This window comes from Euprymna scolopes, chromosome 6 (assembly GCF_053919585.1).
Source record: "Euprymna scolopes isolate OS-2025 chromosome 6, ASM5391958v1, whole genome shotgun sequence".
In the NCBI taxonomy this organism is placed as follows: Eukaryota; Metazoa; Mollusca; class Cephalopoda; order Sepiida; family Sepiolidae; genus Euprymna; species Euprymna scolopes.
Window position 1 is genome coordinate 3,277,291 of NC_136487.1, and position 26,178 is coordinate 3,303,468.

Consider the following 26,178-nt stretch of genomic DNA (forward strand, 5'->3'; position numbering starts at 1 on the left):
GGCAGTTTTTGACAGGAATCTATTGAGATAAACTTCGAAGAATATTGTTTCGTAATCTGCAGAGAAGTAGACTCGTGATAATGTTTCCAACGAAGGGCTCTGTTCGTGAAAATCTTGTCTGACACTAAGAACAACACCCCTTTACTGTTGAAGTCCCTAAATACTAGAAAGCTTTCTGCGAACTGTAATACTTTGGAATTCTCTCCTTGCTACCTGATTCCCAGACTACTGATTTGCAGAAGTTTAAATGTAACGTAAATCAACTTCTTGTTCATCTTCTCTAAGTATGGTATCCAATAGCATCCTCTCCCGTTTGGATTGATGAGTAAAACACAGCACATGAAAAACAATAGAAACGTTTTTGTTGTGATTTAGAAACGAATTCTGTTTGTAGATGACTTATAAAGAGATGGAAATTTTCCTGTTGAGATATATTTTGAAGAAGATCGTATTTCAATATGCAGAGAAGCACACTCGTGATAATGTTTTCAACGGGTGGGAAGCTTTCTACGAGAAAGCCATGTTTGTGGAAACTCTGCCTGATACTAAGAACATGAAAAAAGACAATCTACATTTTTTGAGGGAGATTAGTTCTTGTGAATTACTTACAAGAAGACATAAGATATTGGAATTTAGTTGAAACCTCTCCATATAAAACGTAATAGTCTACAAGTATTTTAATCGTGAATGCTCTAACGAACTGCAAGAACTTGTGCCCCCACGACGTGAACACCTTCGACGGACCCGAAAGGCTGCAAAATCCCACTCCCACACTGTAGAGATCCCTAGATGTAAAAGATATTTCTACTCCAGTAGTTTCTTCCCCAGAACCGCTAGACTTTGGAATTCCATTCCAGGTCCCTGCTTCTCTAACTGTACTGACGTGCAGAAGTTCAAGTGCAACGTGACCCGACATCTTGCTGCCCAAATCCCTACATAGTACCTCAGTAGTTGTTGCCCCTGATAGTAGCCCCCTACACCAAAGCGGCAATGTGCCTTGTTTGGGGTGAAAATGTAATTTAAAAAAAGAGACACTAACAAGTCTTTTGTAAGACGGGATCTCTAATAAACGGAAAACAATCAAACCCATAATATTTCGAAGTCGATTTGAAAATTCTTACTTGACAACAAAGTTTGTGATGAGCATTGCCCCCACTTTTTCCCCGATTGCTGATCTTTGCAACAACTATCTCATTTATTTAATTGTTTTTGTTTTCTTTCTCTTCTTTCTTTGCAGCAATTTGGCCGGTCGACTCCGACGGAGAAGAAGTTCGGTGGATATCCCGATGTCCGTATACCCAGGTGACCTCTTGGGCCATGGAGTTACCGCTCATAACAAAAAGTTGACGAAGCGAAACACAGTGGCCGATTTTGCTACGCGGCAGGATTTACCCACCATTTATTCAGAAGCTGGTTAGAAGAAACGGTTTTATATAATTTGATTTATTTCTAATTACTCGACCTGTTTATACAGATTAACTGCCACAACTACAATTATTGGCCCAGTAAAATCTAATAGTAAGTTACGTTAACAGCTGACACTCGAACCTACACTATGGAACCAGTGGTTTTGAAAAGAAAAACAAAAATAATACGCACTGATTTATTTATATTGCGTTTTTTTTACTCTTCTATATATCTTGTTGCTATTTATTTGTTTTTGTTTTTTCTTTGCGAGTGAGTGTGTAAATTGCTGCTTTTATTATTTGATTTTATGAATTATTTCCGTCTAGCATAATTTTGAATATTCTCGTCAAGGCTATATTAATAAATACAGATTTTTGGGGGTCTTTTTTTCCGATTTATAAATCTGGGCCACCTTTCGCCTGTAGTTATCACTATTTACTGGATTGCCCCAGGCCAATATAAGCATATGGTGTGCTATGTATTAGTATTTTTACTGTTTTCTTTTTTATTTTACTTGTCTGATTGTATTCTTGTTTGATGTCAAAATTTGTTTGTTTTACTGATCATTTCTTTTTCTCTTATATTTCACTTGAAATTTACCGAATGTCTTCCTTTATATTGCGCATTTTCTTCTCTTCGTGATTTTACTTTCTTTCTCTCCACATTGTTTCCTTCTTGTTCTTTTCTTTTATTCTTTCTCTTGTCCTGATTTCTTTTCTTCAATGTCTATTTTTCATTTTTTTTCCCCCAATACTAGCAGTGCAGCCCGGCTTTGCTCGCCCCAATTTACTGTTCATAACTTTATATATATATATATATATATATATATATATATATATATATATATATATATATATATATATATATATACTAAGTTATGAAATATATATATAGCGATTAAGCTACAGTGAATATTCCGCGTTTCATCCACTCCAGGACTCTTCAGGCTTATGCGCATAAGCCTGAACAATCCTAGAGTGGATGAAACGCGGAATAGTCACTGTAGCTTAATCGCTATATATATTTCATAACTTACTAACTAGCTCTACCTACGTATTGAACACTTTTGAGATAAATACTTAAAGTTTACGTATAAATCTATACTTTCGTATATTAATTTTATGTGAATAAATTAAGTAGTTATATATATATATATATATATATATATATATATATATATATATATTAAAACGTTTGAATCATGTCCAGGTAACCTACATCTACAATTTCAAGTGTTCATACCCAAACTGAGTGGGGGAGTTTGGTAGAGTCTGCAAAGATTAACACTGTCAACTTTTATCTCTTGGCAGCAAAATCCTCGTCCAAAAACTGATTAAAACGCTTGCTGCATGTCTGAATACCTTTTATGTAAAATTCCAAATGTTTGGACCCAAAATTGGCTGAATAGTTTGTTAGAGACTGCAAAGGTCAAAGGTTTTTAATTTTGACCCGTTGGCAGCCAAATGTTTGGTCTAAAAACAATTAAAAAGCTTGCCCTATATCTGAATACACTTTATGTATAATTTTAACTGATTAGACCAAAATTTGGCTGAGTAATTTCGTAGAGACCGCAGAGGTTAATTTTTTTTAACTTTGACCCAAGTTTTGACCTCGTAACATTTATTGTTTTAAGCTTAAATCAAGTTAAATAGTTTGATCCATGTCCAAGTAACCTACGTCTAAAATTCCAAGTGTTTAGACACAAAATTGGCGGAGGAGTTTCGTAGAGTTTTCAAAGGTCAAATCGTTGACTGTTACCCCTTGACAGCCAAATTTCTGACCAAAAACTATTTTAAAAGATTTTCCCAAATCTCAATACCCCTTATGTCAAATCTCAAGTCTGTACACTGTAAATTGACAGAGTAGTTTAGCAGGGAAATGTACACACACACAGACACACACACGTAAACAATTTATTTTTTATAGATATACAAGCAAGTCTGCTCGGCTTTGCTCGGTCCTTATGTACTGTTCATAAATTTATGTGCATATGTCTATATTAAAAAGTGTGAATATTAACGGTAATGCCTTTCTATATAATAGGATTCCTTTATTATTATAGGGAAAAGTTGGTAGAGATGTAAATTTTTTAAAAACTTTGACCCTATTTTGCCTCCTTAACATTTATTGTTTGGGGCTCAAATCAAATTAAGATGTTTGACTCATGTCCAAGTAACCTCTATTAAAAATTTCAAGTATTTAGACGCAAAATTGGTAGAATAGTTTGGTAGAATCTGCAAAGGTCAACTGTAAACTTTTACCTCTTGCCAGACAAATTTTCGCCTAAAAATTGATTTAAAAGCTTGCTGCATGTCTGTACGAGGGGTGTGCAATAAGTAATGCCCTGCCCCACTTCCCATAGTAGTACTTGGCACAGTTAATAGTCTTTCTCTACATAGGAACCACCCAGAGTTCTGAATTTCTCCTATCGTTTGATACAGCTCTGGAGACCGTTTTTGTAGAACACCCAAGGTTGGTCCTCCAACCACGACTTGACTTCAGAAATCAAGGCTGCATCGTCTGGGAAACACTTTACTTTCAAAAACAACTTCATGGCTGGGAAGCAGTGAAAGTCAGAGGGTTCAAGGTCAGGAGAGTAAGAAGAATGGGGAAGAATTTCATAACAACACGCCCGTGCTTCTGATCTGGCGACATGCGAGTTGTGGACTGGGGTGTTGTCCTGCAGGAGGAGGGTACCTTTGCTGATCTTGCCCCGCCTCTTGATTTTGATAGCTTCCCTTTATTTACTCAAAAGTGAAGCACATTAGACTCCTGTAATTGTGGTACCCTTTGCCAGGAAATCTGTCATCACTACTCCGTCCTGGTCCCAGAAAACTGTGAGCATGACCTTGCCAGCGGAGGGCTGCACCCTTGCCTTCTTTGTAGGTCGTGAGTCCAAGTGCTTCCACTGCATTGACTGGGCATTGGTCTCTGGATCATAGTGATGGGCCCAGGTTTCATCCTGTGTAATCAGTCATTTGAAAAACTTTGACTCATCTTCTTGGCACATCTCCATATTCATCCTCGAGCACTCAACGCGTTCTGCTTCTGGAATGGTGTGAGCAACCTGGGAATCCATCTGGCAGACACCTTATGCCTATGCAAATGGTCATGAATGGTAGTTTCCACAGACCCTGTACTAATCTTGACATCTTGGGCTATTTGTGCGAATAGTAATGTGCCGATCTTCCAAAATGGCAGCCTCAACTTGACGGAGAGATGTCTCATCAATGGCAGAAGGGGGGCGACCAGGTATGAGAGCTGTTTCCACAGATTTCCGGCCATGTTTGAATTCACGATGCCAGCGTTTTACAAGGTCATATGATGGGGCATTATCCCCATATGTTTCTTTCATTTCACCAAAAGTCTCCTGTGGTGTGCGTCCTTTCAAATACAAAAACTGGATCACTGCTCGACATTTAACATGCTCCATTTCACACCTGACTCAGTTCAAACACCTGTAAAACAGAAAGCACAATTAGTTCAGAACTGTAATTTCCCACATAACCCATAGAGATATAAATCATTGCACATGCAAAATTTCAGCTAGATCAGATAAGTAGAAGTGTTTCAGGGGATTTACTTATTGCACGCCCCTCGTATACACTTTATGTAAAATTTTAAATGTTTAGACCCAAAATTGGATTAATAGTTTGCTAGAGCCCGCAAAGGTAAGATCTTTTGAACTTTGGCCCCTAGGAAGCCAAATTCTCAGCAAAAAACGATTAAAAAGCTTTCCTTATGTCTGAATACACTTTATGTAAAATTTCAAATGTTTAGACCCAAAATTGGCTGAGTAATTTCGTAGAGACCGCAGAGGTCATTTTTTTTTTAAATTGATCCCATTATGACCCCTTAGGATTTAGTATTTTGGGCTCAAATAAAATTATAAAGTTAGATCCCTGTCCAAGAATTTTACATCTAAAATTTCAAGTGTTTCGACTCAAAATTGGCGGAGGAGTTTGGTAGAGATTTTAAAGGTTAAATCGTTGAACTTTGACCCCTTAATAACAAAATTGTCGGCCAAAACCCAATTAAAAAGATTTTCCCTTATCTCACTATGTCAAAATTCGAGTATGTAGACCGAAAATTTACCGATTCCTTTTGTAGGGAAATGTACACAGACAGACAGACATTTTCACTTTTATGGATAAATAGATAGATTATGCATTCTTTCTTTTCAACTCTGCCGTTTTCCACATCTCTTTCCGCATTTCTCGTAATACAAGGTATTACTCACACAATGTGTAGCATAGTAGGTGACAGATTCAGGAGAGAATAAAGAAGAAAAGAAAACAAGCTAAGATTTGTAGGTTGTTTCTTATATACATGTCGCAGTAAAGTGTGCGGAAGAATAACTATTATAATGATGAATTGAAGAGGACAAAGTGTGAGTTGTTGACATCTGGTAGAGAATATAAACGTTTGGAGTTTGTATCGTGAATTACAGTTTTTCTTTCTTTTCGCCTGCATTACATTGCTCTAATATTCTCTTTTGTGCCAGTATTTCCTTACCTTATATTTATTTACTAGCATGGCTGCCCGGCGTTGCCTGGGTGTTTGGAGGTGTGTGTTGAGCAAAAAAAAAAGTGGAAGTAAGAAGGCAGGCTCGAACCCGTACTGCAAAGTAGGAAAAGAATGGGAAAAAAAGTGACGGCTTTGTTGTTACGATCACCGTCAAACCGTAAGTGACGTAGGTTTAAATTAAGGCTAGACGATCGAAAAGAGGGGATGACTTTCGAAAATATCGGTGAAAAAGGCGACTCTTCCCTGTAGGAAGTGCCCAGTTGAGGGTGAAGAAATTAATGTTTTTAGCCAATTGTTCGCTATTTGTCGTCTGAAGGGTCGAGCTTCAAATCGATACTGATCTGGTGAAAATCCGTCGTCTCTGTCGAAAGTGTTGGGCAAACATGCAAACATACATGCATACATTTATATATTGGTAGCTCAAATTTTTCGACCTAAGCCGATTAAAAGTCTTGCCCTATCTCTGAATACCCTTTATGTAAAATGTCAAATGTTTAGACCAGAAATTGTCTGAGTAATTTGGTAGAGACCGCAGAGGTCCATTTTTTTTTAACTTTGACCCCTTAAAATTTATTGTTTTCGGCTCAAATCAAGTTATTAAGTTAGATTCATGTCCAAGGAACATATATCTAAAATTTCAAGTGTGTATACACAAAATTGGCGGAGAAGTTTTCAAAAGTCAAATCGTTGAACTTTGATCCCTTTACAGCCAAATTTCTGGCCGAAAATAGATTACAAAGATTTTCCCAAATCTCCTTACTACGTTTCGACCAATTAATCCTCTGGTCTGCTTTGGGTAGAATTGAAACCCCGATCCTCAGACAATGGCACCTCAACTGGAACCGCGGCACAGTGTGTTGAGGAGATGAATTTCTACGGTTTTAGGTAAGCATTGTCTTAAAATAGCAGTTTTAATCCTGACCAAAGCAGGTCAGATTATTAGTTTGACCAAACGTCGTAAGGCAACAAAAAATATGGAAAGGAGTTATTACCTCGTACATAGTTAAGAAACTCAGCGTTTCAATCTCGTCGCGGTTAGCTGAGGAAGACCAGAGGAATAGTTAATCGAAACGTGATAAAATAACAACTATAGAGATTAGGATAAGAGACCGTAAATAAATAAATATACAAATTACTCATCTCAAAAGATCCCAATAAAAATAATTTACTTTCCTTATTTCTTTACTTTGTGGCTTCATTTCAATCATTTTGGTGGAGATTTTTTTTACATCATTTTTTTTTTTTTGCATTTAACTTTAAAACCAATGTCTATCCCATGTTATTTCGTTTATTCCTTCAATCTTTTCTACATTCTTCTTTTCCTTTATTTCCTACGTGCGTGTGTGTATGTTTTTAGCGTCCTTTCTATATTCCTGATACAGTAATTCTTTTTTCCTTCACTAAATATTTCTAGCCCTCTTCCATTCTTTCTCTTTCGTGTGCTATCTCATTTTTCTCCTGACGTTTATTTTCTTTTTTCACTTTCATTTCCATGTTCAGTTATGCATTGTTTATATACATTATCATTTCGATCCGTTAAGCATTTTACCTTTTATATTATCCTGCAATGTTACGTTTACTGTTTATATTATCATTTCGTTCCGTTAAGCATTTTACCTTTTATATCATCCAGCAATTTTACGTTTACTGTTTATATCATCATTTCGTTTCGTTATACATTTAACCTTTTTTATATTGTCCAGGATTTTACGTTTATTGATTCATTAGTTTTCCTTGTTATTAATTCAATGTTCTTTTGTTTTCTTTATAATGGTTTCTCTTGAAGTGTTTCTTCATTTTTTATTAGATTTTCTTTCTGTATATATTCCATGTATTCTCATTCACACAATCAACAAATAAAACTATTTTCATTTGATTTTCATAATTTAGGATTTTTAACGAAATACAAGTCACACGTAAAAGAACAAGTCGAGAGCGATTAATCAGTCTGCGGCATTTATTATAATATGCATTATCACCTATTTATAAATGTAAATGTATATTTACTTATAAATGTATATGTACATTTACTTATAAATGTAAATGTATATTTACTTAGAAATGTATACGTATATTTATTTATAAATATATACGTATATTTACTTAGAAATGTATTTGTATATTTATTTATAAATGTATACGTATATTTACTTATAAATATATATGTATATTCATTTATAAATGTATATGTATATTTACTTATAAATGTAAATATATATTTAGTTGGAAATGTAAATGTATATTTACTTAGAAATATAAATGTATATTTACTTATTAATATAAATGTATATTTACTTAGAAATATAAATGTATATTTACTTATTAATATAAATGTATATTTACTTATAAATGTAAATGTATATTTATTTATAAATGTAAATGTATATTTATTCATAAATGTATATGTATATTTATTTATAAATGTATATGTATATTTATTTATAAATGTATATGTATATTTATTTATAAATGTATATGTATATTTATTATTAATATATATGCATATTTACTTATAAATGTAGATGTATATTTATCTATAAATGTATATGTATATTTACTTAGATTTGTAACTATATATATTTACTTATAGATGTAAATGTATATTTATTCGGAAATGTAAATGTATATTTACTCATAAATGTAAATGTATATTTATTTATAAATGTAAACGTATATTTATTTATAAATGTATATGCATATTCACTTATAAATATATATGTATATTTATTTATAAATGTATATGTATATTTACTTAGAAATATAAATGTATATTTACTAAGAAATGTAAATATATATTTACTTAGAAATGTAAACCCCTGTTTATCTGAAAATTTCGGCTCGTATCGTCTGGTCGTTCTCTGAGGGTTGTTACATTGAATCCTGTACGCTGAAAGCGAATATCGAAGCCGCAGGCAGGAAGGAAAACAAACTCGTGAAACTCTAGTCTACAGAATCAATTTCACAAACTTATGTACAAATGGTTTTACAAATATCATTCAGTTCTTATTAAGTTTTTGCAAAGTCTCAAATCTCTTCACAGACAGCGTCAGCCGGGTGGCTATGAGGAGGTAGAGGAGTCCCAACTCCAGGGAACAGCGGTTTCTATACGATCTTTTCTCCCCGAAATCAACAAGCAATCTGACTAATTTTCGAACGTATCGACCCGATGTGGGTGGGTTAAAAGTCTCCCCAGCCAATCAAATCACGCTAAACCCCAACTGCGGGTGTGCGGTTCAACCGCAATCTGAGATTCAAATAAACATAAAAATCCCATAACCCTGAGGTCATCACCAATCACTCAACTAGTACGATATGTTCTTCTAACATCCTCACATTTCCTGTTGTTGAGTTTTTCCAAATAACAAAATATCTCAGGTTTTTCCAACCAAAAAGCAAATATATCTATTTTGACAATGAATTAAAATATATATATATATATATATATATATATATATATATATATATATATATATATATATATATTTATCCACCCTAAATATCCGAGGAACCTGCCGTTAGCCGAGATCGGTCAAAAGCTATATTAGCAGAGCTATTCAGCCCTTCTCGGCATCTGGGGGGATCTAAAGTTCCCCAATGAGGGATTACGTCACAAAGACGTCTAAGGTTAAAAAGTTTACTCGATGTACGAACCTGAAACTTCACCCCAATATCGCAATTGTTAAAAACATACACCAGCACCGCATATATATGGAAAGTAATGTAGGAACAAGTATATCACGTTGTTTCAAACCGTTTTTACCTGAAATTGGATCAGACAGGGATCCATTAAAGTTCACCTGGCTTTCAAATTATGGTGAAACTGCTGAAGTAAATCCACAAAACTAGTAGGATAGCCTAGTTTCCTAAGAATATTCCAGAGTATAATGCGATTGATGGTATCAAAGACTTTTGCCAGATCGACAAAAATTTGATACAAAGACACTCGTTGCTCCATATATTTTCCTATTAGCTGTCGTGCAGAGAATATCATGTCCATTGTGCCATGGCCAGATCTAAAACCACATTGATTCTCTGGAATGATAGCGGGAAAAATTAATTTCATCAAACGATTTAACAACATATTTGCTAAAATCCATTTCCCACTCATAGATTCAAGCAATATAATACCTCTATAATCACCACACTCAGATTTAAACGACTTTCCTTTATAAATCGTGATCAATATTGCATCAATCTAATCTTGAGAGATGGCATTACCATGCCAAACAGCATGGATAAGTATATGGACTGAGTTGGTAACGCGATCACTTCCAAATATCCGTAATTCAACAAATAGCCCATCAAGTCCTGGTGCTTTTCCTTATTAATCTATGTTAATATGCATTTGATCTTATCAAAGCTGGGATCAGTCATCATCTCATCAGTGACCTCTTTTTGAGGGGGCACTATCAATAATGATATCATTTATTCAGACGGATTATCAATAAGATCTCGAAAATACTCTGTCCATCGTGTTATGATCCCTTCAAAATTGTTGAAAAGGGCAGAACCATATTTGGATTTCACATGTACTAATGCTTGTCTGATGTTGTAATATATGTTTTGAAGTTTTGCGTTCATAATTTTGCTTCTTTTCATTCGATGTTTCCCACTGGATTTCTAATTTTGCTTCCTTGTACGCCTTTTTCTGCAATTATTTCAGCTGATCCATTAGAAACTTATTTCGTGAGTCTTTTTTCTTTTCCAAAAGATTGGTGATTGTAGAATTATTTTCAACAAACCAATCCCTATGTTTGGTTTGCCAAGAATTTCACCTCCTTTGCTATATACTTGTGACTTGAATGGTTTCCAAGTTTCGTTAAACGAGGTCCCTAAAGTTTCACACGCTTCCTTATTTCGAAACTTAGAGACATCGATGCATTTAGGCCATTTTATTAATTAAATATTAATTCAATATGAATTAAATATGATTATTTAATTAAATCACAGTACACATATCCTGAGGATCATGTTTGCGCATGATGACATGATCAAGAATTTGACAATGTATTGAGCTAGGGTGTATCCAAGTTTCCTTGTGAGTGGGGTTTTATTGACAGAAGGTATTACATACTGCAAGATATGTTTAGTGCACAACTGCAAAACAAGAATCCCATCATCATTTGCCTTACCCATGTTTTCCTAAGACACTCCAGGTTTGTGATCACTCCAACCCGTGCAACAAAGCAACAAAATCTTATCTGTTTTTATTCGCCTTTTCATACATTTCCTCATTTTAACATGCAAAGTAGGCGCATATACTGAGATAACTGACACGTAACGATCTCAAGGGAAATGTAACATAATTCGATCACTAATTTAACAAAGTTTTTTTTTACTTAGATGTTATCTTTATCCGCATAGAAAAACCAAGTCCTACTTTCATTTTTACTCCCTTGAGTTTGCCTTTCTAGAAAAACGTGGACCGTGGACATTTTTCAGTAATTTGACCACTATCACTAGTACGGGTTTCAGATAAAGCAACAATATCCACGTTGTATCTAGCTAATTCTCTGGCACAATAGCTGTTCTTTGCTCTGGATTAACCGACTCTTTTAGATCAAAAAGTGTCATTACATTCCAGGTGGCAATATTCAATTTAGTAGATACAATAAAGGGATATTAATTTACGATATCCGGGTGTCTTGGTAATCCTTGTAGAGAGTGGTATATTGTGGTCAGAGCTCGGGTTTGTGTAATAAATCTGACAATATACCACTCTATACAAGGATTGCCACGACATCCAGATACCATAAATTCATATCCTTTCATTGTATCTACTCTTATTTCATCTATTTTCTTTATATATACCCCCTGCAAATATGGAATTAATTTTTTAAATATATTTTCTTTGTATTTGCTTGATAACGAAATTATTTGGAATTAGATCTAGTGTTTGATAATGGCTTTTCTTCTGAGGAGATAGGCCTACATCGAATATACATGAGTTAAGGAAGAAATATGAACTGTATTTATTCAAACAATAAATTTCTGTTCTGAAAAACTGATGTTTATTAAATGAAAACTACATATACATACGTATATATGTATATATATATATATATATATATATATATATATATATATATATATATATATATATATACACTGTATCACAAAAGTGAGTTTACCCCTCACATTTCTTCAAATATTTAAGTGTATCACTTCATAGGACAACACGGAAGAAATGATTTTGACACAATGAAAAGCAATCTCTTTGCAGCATATATAACAGAGTTAATTTATTTTCCCTTCAAAATAACTCAAAATATAGCCATTAAAAGCTAAATCCCTGGCCACAAAAGTGAGTTCACCCCTTACGAAAAGTTATTAATATCAACATACAACATGTCAACTCTCAATATTTTGTGTGGCCACCGTCATTATCCAAAACTGCCTTTACTCTCCTGGGCATGGAATTTACCAGAGATTCACGTGTAGACACGGGAATGCTCTTTCACTCTTCAATTACGACGTCGCAGAGACTTTGCGCACCTCCACCTTCTGCTTGAAGATGCCCCAAAGATGTTCTATTGTTCAAGTCTGAAGAAATGATTGGCCAGTCCATCACCTTCAGCCTCTTCAGTAAGGCAGTGGTTGCCTTGGATGTGTGTTTTGGGTAATTGTCATGCTGGAACACACACACACATATATATATATATATATATATATATATATATATATATATATATATCGATAAATCGATGCCATTTCAGAGTGAAAGTAAACGATGTTTCACTAAAATACTAAAGATGTATGACTCGTTTTTATTAATGCCATATCATTGTAGATCCTTCTCTAAAACCGTAATAAGATAATAAGTCGAAGATAATTATGCCTTTGGAATAACAAATGCGACAAGATGATGCTATGAATTGGCGACATATAATCTAAACAATGGTTAAAAGTTTATACGAAAATAAAACATTCATTCTGTTTCGAAATACATCAACAACAAAAGGAGACGTAAATTAATTAAAAAAATTAGGCAGAAAACGGAATAATTCTCAAATAATATTTATTTCGAAGACGAGGATGTGACAATAACGTAAGTGAGAATCACACACGCTTGGGTTGTGTCTGACTTGCTTTACGCTATAATAATTCAATGTGTTGATACCATTTTTTGTTGTTTTGTTTGTTTGTTTATTTTAATAGACTAGTCGATATTAGTTAATAAAGGCGGTACAAAACATTGTTTTCATCTTTCTTGGGAGCATAATATATATTCTTCACTTCTAGTGATCAATTATACTCCATTGTACATTTTCCTTTTATCCTAATTGTGTCAAGCTTTTTTCTGCAAAACTACAAATTTTGTTTCCACTAAACTAACGGGGATTTGACATTCTCACGCATGTTTTTTTCTCCTGTCTCTCTGAAGTAAAACAAGGTTTGGGATGAGCAGAGCTTATAAAACGTTATGGGTTGAAGCGTATTTGACCTGAAAAGGTCGGGTTTTTTCGGTTATCAAAAGAAACAAATGAAAACACTTTCGCAAAAGCACACGTCTAGCAACAACCACTATTTCTCCCACTCTCTAAATCGAAACACAGATTCCATGAACATAACTTCTGAAACTGTCTACCTATGGCACTCTGATCCACTGTCCTGCTCTCTAGCTAACTAAAACATTATGACCTTCAAGCCCAATGTCAATAAGTTCTTTCTCGAGCCACCCCTTAAATAATCAAACTTTACTTAATTTCCACGAATAACGACCACTACGTTGATATCCCAGTAAACAATAATATACTTATTAACCATTATCCTCGAGTTACTATTAAGCCATAAGTGATGACTCGACTAATAAGCGTACAATACATTATACTTTCCTACAAACAGATCTGCAATAATCGTTCTGCTGTGCAATACATAGTAATATGTAGTAGAAATTGTTTGTTCTGTACACTTCTGATGAAAGATGTCGGAATTATGTCGGATGCTAGTGACGGAAATGTTCATCGCCAATGTTCAGCATCTATAAGCATTCACCTTTATATTTTTAAAAGCCTCGTACTTGTGCAGTATATGATTTCTAATGCAAGAATTCCAAAAAATAAAATATAAGATCGGCTAGAACGTTGTATTACAAGTGTGTGTATGTATATATATATATATATATATATATATATATATATATATAAATATATATATAATTTAAAGGAGATATATATATACACACACACTTGTAATACAACGTTCTAGCCGATCTTATACTTTATTTTTTGGAATTCTTGCATTAGAAATCATATACTGCACAAGTACGAGGCTTTTAAAAATATAAAGGTGAATGAACATATATATATATATATATATATATATATATATATATATATATATATATATATATACACTTATCTATTTGCCTTTCTGGTACCGAAGGTACTTAAGCGTTTATGTATTTTTATTCTCATAGCATTTATATGCTAGTTAACATGTCGCAGAATTGGATCTTGTAATCCTAAACTTACTTATTAATAATTTTATTATTTAATTCATCTATGTTTTTTTCATATATTAGAAATATTACCGTATTATTTTACATTTTTTTTATTGGGGAAGTGGTATTATCCACTGGAGAGCCATGTACTAAACAGATGTCCTGTTTCTAAATATCCGAGACAGCTACATGGTAAGCAGCTGATGATCCCCGTTTATTAATTACAAAATTTTAGTTAAGGGCTTCTCTTTCCATCTTCATGTAGTTAAATTCTTTTTTAAAATTAAAGATTTTTGCGAAATCGGCTTATGCAAATGTTAAGTCTTTCTATCTTACAGTTTTAGAGAAGGCTTCTTTTTTTTATTCCTTATATAAATGAGTTCTGTTTTGACATTATAAGCATTTTTGAAGTCGGATTATGTAGGTGCTAAGTCTGCGATAGGTTAAAGTTATAATATTATTTTCCTTCCGGAAATTTAAACTGCATTTTTTATTTTTATTTGTATTTTTTTTTTAATTTAAAGCTTCTTTAGACTATATATATATATATATATATATATATATATATATATATATATATATATATATATATATATATATATATATATAAATGGCCGGATATTTTCTATTATTAAAATAAACAGATTACAATCATTTTGTCAAAATCATACACTGTAGTTACCTCCCCTGGAGTTTAAGAAGTCTTCATTCTTATCCAATACAAAACTTCTTAAATTCTTAAAAACTTCTTTAATTCGATAAATTTAATTTTTATTTTTTAATCATTTTTCTACTCAATCATTGTTGGCAATTTTTACAATCTTTACTAATGTACACATCACATGTAAGTACGTAGTTTTTACCTAAATTGTATTTACTTGAAATCAGATCATACACCATAAGTATCAAACGTTGTTTTTCATATATTTCTCGAAATACATAGGCAAAAATCCGTGTATATTTACATTGAATATGAAGAGAACATCAAATGTCTCTATTAACATTGCTTTTGATATTATTTTTGCATCATACAGTTTGTTGCATTGTTGTTAATAGCATTGTTAATGTTAATGTGTTCTTCTTTTTTTGCAGTTGCAGACTCAAAGAAAGGTCGACAGACATTTTCTCTACTCAAGTTGGTAAGGAAAAATGCGTAATTCATTTTTCTGATTTCGTTTAATAACATAGTAGATGATTATCAATATACTGGGTGGAACGATAAAAGTGTCGCCCTAAAGAAAACAACACTAAATCCTTTTTTAAAAACTTTTACTGAAAAAATCAATTCAGGTAATCTGATTATGTAGTATATCTTACATCTGTTCAATGTAACCGCCTTCCACCTCAATCATCACCTTGATATGGGTTCAGAATTGGAAGCATGCCTTTTCCACGAGCGCCGCGGGAGCTCAGCGAATACTCAGCGGCTGACTTTGGTTTTATGGAAGGTCATGTTCCTGATGTTTTCGACGTATAACCAAACGAAAGGGGCCCAACAGGTTCAGGCTGGGGGAGAAGGAGAGCCACTGATGAAAGATAAAAATTCGTAATACTCCTTCTGACGCAAAGTCTGGGTCTCTTTGGACTTGTGGGCCGGCACCGAGTCCCGCTACCATACCCAGAGTATTTTTAAGAGTTTGTAAGGGAGATAGCCTAGATAAAAGGTCTCCTATGAACATTTGAAACTTTCAGTGTTGCATTAAATCTGATTCCTCGAATTCCAATATATTCAAAAGCTTTTAATTTCTCATATTTTTGATAATCAAATTTATATAGATTTTGAGGAACTTGAGAATAAGGTTTCTAGACACAAGGTTGAGTATCATCATTTCTTTATTTTAATCACTTTGGGGACATAAAATGTCGCAAAACTCTTTGTTAAAAGGAACTCATTTTACCCGTCACCGAATGAAGCACTGGAAATTATAGCGAGAAAAAAAAACCGACAACTACAGAAAGTTGTCTCATAAGACAAGGTTTATTACGAAGAACTTATGTAACGATGTCTGTCTATTAAGCATTGTTAGATCTGTCATCAGAAAGAATATTTCTTAGTTTTGCAAAATGAATTTTACTTGTAAGTATGTGCTGTTTATGTCTATTGAATAAACAACATTAACTATAGATATGCGACAGTAATTTTCCAAGCCAATGTATTTCACGTCGAACAATCGAGTGTTTTTTACACTATTCTGATTATAATATTCATGCGAAAGGCATTCTTCCAGATCATAATGGGTCCACTATATATTTGTTTGCACATATCTGTCGTTTGTACTAGATGCAACGATTAGAATAAACAAACACATACCCGTAAATATTCGTCTGTCACATTATTTACCGTCAGACTTTTTTGAATAATACACATGTGTCTTCAATTGTAAAAAAAATACGTAAAAGTGTTCCTCTAATTTTACATGTTCACTTATTCTACAGTCCTAATAAATAACATCCTCCATTCTTTGAATTTGCAGGAACCTATATATATTACGTCGAAGCAAGTTTCTTTGTGGACAGATAAAAATCATTCTTACACTTAATGTAACTACTACTTAACATATATATATATATATATATATATATTAGGCTTAATATGTATTTTATCTATTAATTTCGTGTATATATACATATATTGTATGGTTGTTTATACAAAATTGTTGGCGCTATATGTGCAGAAATGTTTCTTATGAATGCCTTTATTTAAATGAAACATAATCCATTCTGTGTAACGTAATTGCCAAAAGTATATTTTATACTTTATCCTATATACGTGTGTGTGCACAGATTCAAGCGCACATCAACCTAGATATCCCAAGAATGTATATATATATATATATATATATATATATATATATATATATATATATATATATATATATATATATATATATATATCGTTACATGTTTATACTTTAGGTTTATTTGCTTCTTTGTATATTTTAGATGAAAACTAGAAGTAAAGAAAACTTAACACAACTGGAAGAAGTGCTGATGAAGCTGAAACCGTCCGAGTTCCGAGATAATACACTAATCGGGTATAAGGTAAGTAGACAACACAAAATATCATTTACAACGAGCATAAAAGCAAACATATATTACAAATACACATTTCGTATTTGTTTGTCTGAAGCCGAGATTATACGAATACTGCTAGTAGTTCTACTGTTATATTATACTGTTATGCTGAATTCATTTTATGATACTAGTAGCACGTTACCCGACGTTTCCCGGTCGTAAAATACGCATAAATATTATATTTTAATTAATACAGAAAATGAGATATGTGCTTGCGAATATTATGTTTTTTCTAAAACGTTCACTTTTTGTGAGTAAGAAATAGAAGGAAATACTCGAGCTGAAATCGATGCCAAAGCCTACAGACGATAACCATTAAACCAGCGTGATATGATACGTAAAAGGTGGTATGAAACTGCTTATTCCTAACACAAGTAATATGTAATGTGAACGATTCATGCATACGCATTCGTGAAACATTTAGCAAATAGATGAAGATCCGATTACTCCCACGTGCCATATTTTCAATTTTGACCCATTAACAGTCCATTTTTCGGCTGAAAACGCATTAAAAGGCTGTCCACGTATCTGAATATCCTATATACCAAATGTCACGTTTGTAGATGAAAAATTCTTTAGGTACATAGATCGTGAAGTGTCCTCACACACACATTCTCACTTTTATAGATATATAGATTTACAACTAACGTTCTATTTTATTGTGCTCAATTCAGTATTCAGTATGAAGGCATGATATCCTTACAGGAGGAGAAATATAGCACACTATATATATATATTTTTTTACATGGAGGTCACCATTTATCGAGGCCTATAAGCCACTTGGGGTAAGGGTTATTGCGTGTACAGTAATTACTGGGATATTATCGTAGAAATCGTTAGTGTCGGAGATTTGATAAAGTGTCTTACTTAAGGGGACGATTCATCAGTAATTTTTGTATGTTGGACTTGAAGACATCCAAGTTGTAGTCAGGTGAGAAACAGTCACACGAAAGAGAGTTCCACATGCGTGCACTTCTCAGAAAGAAGCTATGTTCATGGAATCTACGTTTTGATGTAGGCACAGATAAAGAGTGGGGAAAATTATTGACAGTGGCTTCAGCTAGACGGGTGTTTTTCGTGAAGGATTGGGAGGGGGCAGAGATTGGAGCTCAGACGAGCACTTGCCATATAAATAACGATAAAACAAAGACAGGCTCGCAACATCTCTTCTGTGGAAGAGAGGTTGCGGGAAAGAGAAAAGGGCATCCCCACCAAGCCACGAAGTCTATTTTGTACTCTGTCAAGGCAGGATAGGCTGTTTTTAGCAGTTCCAGCCCAGATGTGACAGCAGTACTCCATCCTTAGACGCACTTGGCTTTTATGCAGATAGAGAATTGCATTAGCAGTGAGATATCTTCTGGAACGGTAGAAGAATCCCACCATTTTCCCAGCGACCTGGGCAACAGACTTGATGTACGTGTTCCGTCTCAGATCAGGATATTTCGTCAGAATATCACGCTTTTATGCATAACCTCCTCATTGAAAGTAGCGTAGTACCTGTTCTCTTGTCATGAGTTCATCTTTTCCAGTCTTGTCTTGCTTTTTCTGTGGATAGTGTACTATACATTTGGTCATTATGATACCATCCTCCATTTATTGATTTTGGGCTAGTGTAGTGTTATGGGGACTTGCCCATCCACGCGTAATGGATTCTTCTAAACCTCGAGTTTAATAAGTGGGGAATTATCGTGACCCAACGTGAGAAAATTAACAGTCGGAAAATAATGCGACCTTTTCTTTGTTAACACTTTCTTGCACAAGATATTCTTTTCTACCTAAAACCGTTGCGCGAGTATTTTTGTGTGGTTAATTCTCTCATAAAGTTACAGCATGTAGTTTCCGTCCCGTTGTAATAGTACCATATTTGCAAGAAATATCTTCTCTTTTTGGATGCGGAGTGTAGAAATACACTTGCAAAACGGCACGAGATACGTTTGCTGTGTATATAATGATATTAATCAACTTGGTATAGTTCACAACTGTAGTGGAAGATGAACATAGAGAAATAGATGGAGAGATGGAGAGAGAGAGAGAGAAAGACAGACAGTGTACGAATGTTTCACATGAGGTAACATTTGCAGCTAAAATACATAAAATAAAAACGATATGTTCATGTTTTATGTTCTAAAACAGCGGTTCTTAATCTGGGTCCCTGGTACCTTATGTCTCTAAAAAAAAGTTACTACAAGTTCTGGAAAAAATAATAGAGACAAACTATTATAATTTTGAATTTTCATTTTTTTATTCTTTTAATGTAATATTCTGTTTTTAATATAATATTCTGTTTGTCCCTTCCTTAGTTACTCCGTACGTTACGTTTTTTTAAAAAAGCGTAATACAGTTTTTGAAGTCCAGAATTTTTTAACAAATGCCAAATTCGTGAGATTTGCACTTCAAAAGGTCAGTCTAGCAACTGTTTTTAGAGCAAAATCTTTTATTGCTGGTAGTAATAATAAAATAAATATTTATTGATTTTAAACTACAAGTCAAACTAAAATGTATAGATCACCTCTTAGAAGTGTATTTTTACGTTTTAGAAAATATATACACATTTAATATGTGATTTTGTGGTAACTAGGAAAAAATAACACGATTATATTCTAATAGAACGGGCTCCAATGAACTCCAAGCACTTGTACAGCCTTTAATATAAATCCGCCCGACTAAATTAACATGTAGCTAAATTCTACCCCCACACAGTAGAGATCCTTAGATGCCGGACAACTTTCTACTCAAATAGTTTCTTCCCTCAAACTGCTATACTTTGAAATTGCTTCCCGGATCCTTGCTTCCTTGACTGTACTGACATGCAGAAGTTCAAGTGTAATATGAACAGACATCTTGCTGCTCAACTCCCTAATAGTATCCTTGCAGAGTTTGTCTCAAATAGTAGCCTTTTACATCCAAGTGGCACCGTGTCTTGTTTGGGATGAAAAAGCAATATTTTTTTTTTTAATTTCAGTGGGTTTTAAAATTTATAACATATTTTCTGATTCAATAGATTGCTCATTCCTTGGAATGAGCACAGGTCCTACTAATACTAAATATTAAAAAACACAATATTTTTATTTACTGTAATACTGTTATATAGACATAATCATATGTAACCTATTATGTTATTTATAAATATATCTGGGTTTTTTTTTGCGAATATATTTAATGATGTCAGTATCGCGTCAGTGTGAAACAACCGTGACTAGTAGCCATTCAGTATATGGAACCTGCAAGTGCTTAATTCATTATCATACGGACCATTTTAACTCGTCCACCCAAACTAGGGATATTGCCACCTGAAATATTTGTCTAACAGGGAAAAGTTGGAGGTCAAGCAGCGAGAACCCTATCTACATTATTTTTAAAATTATGCAGGTAAGTATTGTAAGAGAAACAAGAAACAGGGAGGGAATTCAAAAGTACATGAGTTCGATAGACTATACTATTATATATCATATTTATATTATATATCATAATAAAAGTCTTTCCGATATCTATAGACCTCAACAGAGCATGGGTTAGAGTGTTGCTGCTTGTCTAGTTAGTCGTGTGTGTACGTCGAGGGAGCACAAGTTCATTTAGTTCACAATTTATGCAGTTTTATATTTGAATCTCAACTTACAGTTTTCAGCATATGTCTTTTCATGAACTATAAAAATAAAAATGTGAGCTGTTCATTGCAGTTTTGTTTAGTTTAATTTTGAGAGGTTTTTTGTCTCGATGGTAGTTCTATTTTGTGTGAATGAATATTGAGTGATAAATTATCATAAACAAACAGTAAGAATTTTATATAGCGCTCGTTTGTTTTACCAGCTTCATATCTCGTGGCATTTATTTGTCAAACAGTTATTCAAAATTAAATGATTATTATTACTTTTGGAGCAGTTATTCAAAAATAAATGTCTTATTACCTGTGAAGCAGTTATTAAAAATAAATACCTTATTATTGGTGAAGCAGTTATTAAAAAATAAATACCTTATTATTTGTGAAACAGTTATTAAAAATACAAAGCCTTATTTTTTGTGAAGCAGTTATTAAAAGATAAATGCCTTATTACTTGTGAAGCAGTTATTAAAAAAAATACCTTATTATTTGTGAATCAGTTATTATAAAATAAATGCCTTATTACTTGTGCAGCAATTATTCAGAAATAAATGCCTTATTACTTGTGAAGGAGTTATTAAAAAAATACCTTATTATTTGTAAGACAGTTATTCAAAATAAATGACTTATTACTTAAGAAGTAGTTATTCAAAAATAAATGCCTTATTACTTGTGAAGTAGTTATTCAAAAATAAATACCTTATTATTTGTGAAACAGTTATTAGAAATAAATGCCTTATTAATTATGAAGCGGTTATTCAAAAAGAAATGCCTTATTACTTGTGAAGCAGTTATTAAAAAAATAATAGCTTATTAATTTTGAAGCAGCTATTAAAAAAAATACCTTATTATTTATGAAGCAGTTATTAAAAAATAAAGCCCTTATTACTTGTGAAACAGTTATAAAAAAATAAATACCTTATTATATGTGAATCAGTTATTAAAAAATAAATACCTTATTATTATAAAACAGTTATTAAAAATAAATACCTTATTATTTGTGAAGTGGTTATTAAAAAATAAATACCTTATTATTTGTGAAGCAGTTATTAAAAAATAAATACCTTATTACTTAAGGAGCAGTTATTCAAAATGTAATGCCTTATTATTTGTGAAGCCGTTATTCAAAAATAAATACCTCATTATTTGTGAAACAGTTATTAAAAATAAATGCCTTATTAATTGTGAATCAGTTATTCAAAAATAAATGACTTATTACTTAAGAAGTAGTTATTAAAAATAAATGCCTTATTATTTGTGAAACAGTTATCAAAAATAAATACCTTATTATTTGTGAAGCAGTTATTAAAAAAATAAATAGATGGAGAGATTGAGAGAGAGAGAGAAAGACAGACAGTGTACGAATGTTTCATATGAGGTAACATTTGCAGCTAAAATACATTAAATAAAAACGATATGTTCATGTTTTATGTTCTAAAACAGCGGTTCTTTATCTGGGTCCCTGGTACCTTATGTCTCTAAAAAAAGTTACTACAAGTTCTGGAAAAAATAATAGAGAAAAGCTATTATAATTTTGAATTGTCATTTTTTGATTCTTTTAATGCAATATCTATATAATATTCTGTTTGTCCCGTCCTTATTAACTCCGTACATTACATTTTTTAAAAAAGCGTAATACAGTTTTTGAAGTCCAGAATTTTTAAACAAATGCCAAATTCGTGAGATGTGCACTTCAAAAGGTCAGTCTAGCAACTGTTTTTAAAGCAAAATCTTTTATTGCTGGTAGTAATAATAAAATAAATATTTATTGATTTTAAACTACAAGTCAAACTAAAATGTATAGATCACCTCTTAGAAGTGTATTTTTACGTTTTAGAAAATATATACACATTTAATATGTGATTGTGTGGTAACTAGGAAAAAATAACACGATTATATTCTAATGGAACGTGCTCCAATGAAATCCAAGCACTTGTACATCCTTTAATATAAATCCCGCCCGACTAAATTAACATGTAGCTAAATTCTACCCCCACACAGTAGAGATCCTTAGATGCCGGACAACTTTCTACTCAAATAGTTTCTTCCCTCAAACTGCTAGACTTTGAAATTGCTTCCCGGATCCTTGCTTCCTTGACTGTACTGACATGCAGAAGTTTAAGTGTAATATGAACAGACATCTTGCTGCTCAACTACCTACATAGTATCCTTGCAGATTTTGTCTCAAATAGTAGCCTTTTACATCCAAGTGGCACCGTGTCTTGTTTGGGATGAAAAAGCAATATTTTTTTTTTAATTTCAGTGGGTTTTAAAATTAAGTAACACTGTTTACTTCTGATGATTTTCAAAACCGGAAGTTTAGGTTTGTAAGAATGTGAAATAACATTTATTTCTTGTTTTGCTTCTATACAATTATAAATTCGTTTAGAAAAAGTGATTTTAAGATTTCAAAAGTAATTTTTCCAACTTAAAAATGATTTTACAAAAGGAAACATCTAATAAAAACAACATTAAATTTTATAAACAAAAAAAAAAGTTAATTTTCTGAAAATATTATTTCTAAAATCTGAAATAATTCTTTAATTTGATTTATAGAAATGAGATTAATTTTTTTAATAAAACATATAAATATGTGGGTATTTATGAAGGCTGGTAGCAATGCAGAAAACTCAAAATGGTGAAAAAAGTATGAATAAAAAAAAATCAAAGACAGTATTTGTGTTACAAATGTTCACAAAATTTATTTTTTCAAGAGATCTTTCACATATGAAGTAAATAGAAAACTTACTGATAAATATTAACGAAAATATTAAGGATAGGATAACGTCTTTAATGATTTTCAGGAGAGAATTTCTTCTCGCTTCTTAAAGAGAATACAAAAGCGAAACCGTTAAGCAGATTGAAGAACTTAAAATGGTTGCTCCTCTGAAGACATTAGACTATCAGACAGACAACAAGCAGCGAAAGGATGAAAATAAATTCTATAATTCTAATACGCTTTATCTTCTTCAAATCCATGCTGGCTAATTATTGCTATTTAACAGTTTTTAAAACACATTTTCGTTGAACTTATTCCATAGAGGTGAAAACATTCAACATTTGATATTTATCAATAATATTTATCAATAATATTTTAAGATTTATAAATAATCGGAATCGGAATCGATAACTGTATCGGAATCGGGAAAATATTGGAATGGCCACATCACTAATTCTTAATGAACAATAAGTAAAGTAGTGGTGCATCGTAATGCCCTCTTAGTTTTGGCCATAACAGCATTTGATCGCCTCATTCATGTTCTAGGGTAATTGACCTCTTCCACCGCACTCGCCATGCTTCTCGGCCATTAAGAAAAGACTTCAAAGGAACATATTCTCTTGTCAATATGAAGGCGTTATTCACTAGACTTTCTTTAATTGTTTTCCCACATTCTCGTGTACGAAAAAGGCACCAAATACAGGTAGGCTATAGTGTGCGAAAAGGGCACTAACCTGTTGCATAATCGTCTAGACAAAAAAATATGAGTGACCTATATCAGTATGAAGGCATGATATCCTAATTAATTTAATTTAAATTTAATTTATCCTAATTTAATTTGATTGATTCTAGTTTTAATAACGTTATAACAATATATTTTAATTGTGGGGATTGTATAATTATTGTAATGGTAAAATTTCAATGTGTTGCGCTTCACCACATAAGAAAGCAGTCGGTGAAATGTTATGTAAAAAGAGAACATTCGAAAATATCAGGACGAAAAGAGGAACATTGTCTACCAAGAGAAGCTGAACTCAAATAACAAGTAAAATATCATTTCTTATAATTTCATTATTTTATTATTTGTATTGAAATATGTAACACATATGAGTATGCATTAGTATTTATATTTCATCTCATTTGGGTTAGTTCCATATTTTAAATAGTTTTATAGAATTATTGGTACTTCTGAAGTTTTAAACCTGTCTTTCCGTGAGTCTCGCTTGGAACAACCGGAGGACTACTGAAACCGCCAGATTATACCAAGCTAACGGAAGTTACTAATAAAACGAACAAAAACGGAAGAAAATAAGACAAACAACGTACCGTAATAATTTCCAAAATTTTACTGTTTTATTTTTTATTGCAACTGTATTTTATTTCTGTTTTTTTTTTCTTGTTGGGGAAGGTAATAACAGTTTTGTTTCTTTGAATTAGTGAAAAATACATATTTTGTTTAGGTTGTGTATGGAAAGTTATTCTGATGTGTTTTACGATCTTCCCCAGCTAAGCATAAACGCTCCCAACCTCCCTATGTTAAGAACTGCTTTCGGAATAAACACCCCAAACCTCACCATGTAAAAGAACGCTTTTTGGAATAAACACGCCGGACCTCCTCATATTCAGAACGGCTTTCAAGGTTGGGGGCAGGTCGTAAAAAATACCGTTCGGTGGTTTCCGTTCGGTGGTTTCCGTCGTTCGCGGGCGTTGCTTAGCGAAATTTACGGAAAAACGGGCTTTAAACTGCAGAAGTATGGAAATATTAATAAACACATATTTGTTGCGTTTTATTAGATTTTTTATTCCAGAAACTATTTTTTCGTTATCCAGAAAAATATCAGCTTTATTGCATATTTATAACATATTTTCTGATTCAATATATTGCTCATTCCTTGGAATGACCACAGGTCCTACTAATACTAAATATTACAAAACACAATATTTTTTATTTACTGTAATACTGTTATATAGACATAATCATATGTAACCTATTATGTTATTTATAAATATATCTGTTTTTTGCGAATATATTTAATGATGTCAGTATCGCGTCAGTGTGAAACAACCGTTACTAGTAGCCATTCAGTATATGGAACCTGCAAGTGCTTAATTCATTATCATACGGACCATTTTAACTCGACCACCCAAACTAGGGATATTGCCACCTGAAATATTTGTCTAACAGGGAACTGTGGGAGGTCAAGCAGCGAGAACCCTGTCTACATTATTTTAAAAATTATGCAGGTAAGTATTGTAAGAGAAACAAGAAACAAGGAGGAAATTCAAAAGTGCATGAGTTCGATAGACTATACTATTATATATCATATTCATATTATATATCATAATAAAAGTCTTTCCGATATCTATAGACCTCAACAGAGCATGGGTTAGAGTGTTGCTGCTTGTCTA

The 26,178-nt window shown here is 32.7% G+C and overlaps 1 protein-coding gene across 5 annotated transcripts in view; it reads left to right on the forward strand.

The window, feature by feature from the left end:
• The window catches only part of LOC145277468 (pleckstrin homology domain-containing family G member 7-like), an 817,656-nt gene that overhangs the window by 680,417 nt on the left and 111,061 nt on the right, over window positions 1-26,178 (forward strand). For all 5 annotated transcript variants that reach the window (XM_080128829.1, XM_080128830.1, XM_080128831.1 and 2 more), the window contains 3 exons: window positions 1,238-1,413; window positions 15,470-15,516; window positions 17,321-17,419. In XM_080128829.1, the coding sequence (XP_079984955.1) occupies window positions 1,238-1,413; window positions 15,470-15,516; window positions 17,321-17,419 (322 nt within the window). The remainder of the gene's footprint in view (window positions 1-1,237; window positions 1,414-15,469; window positions 15,517-17,320; window positions 17,420-26,178) is intronic.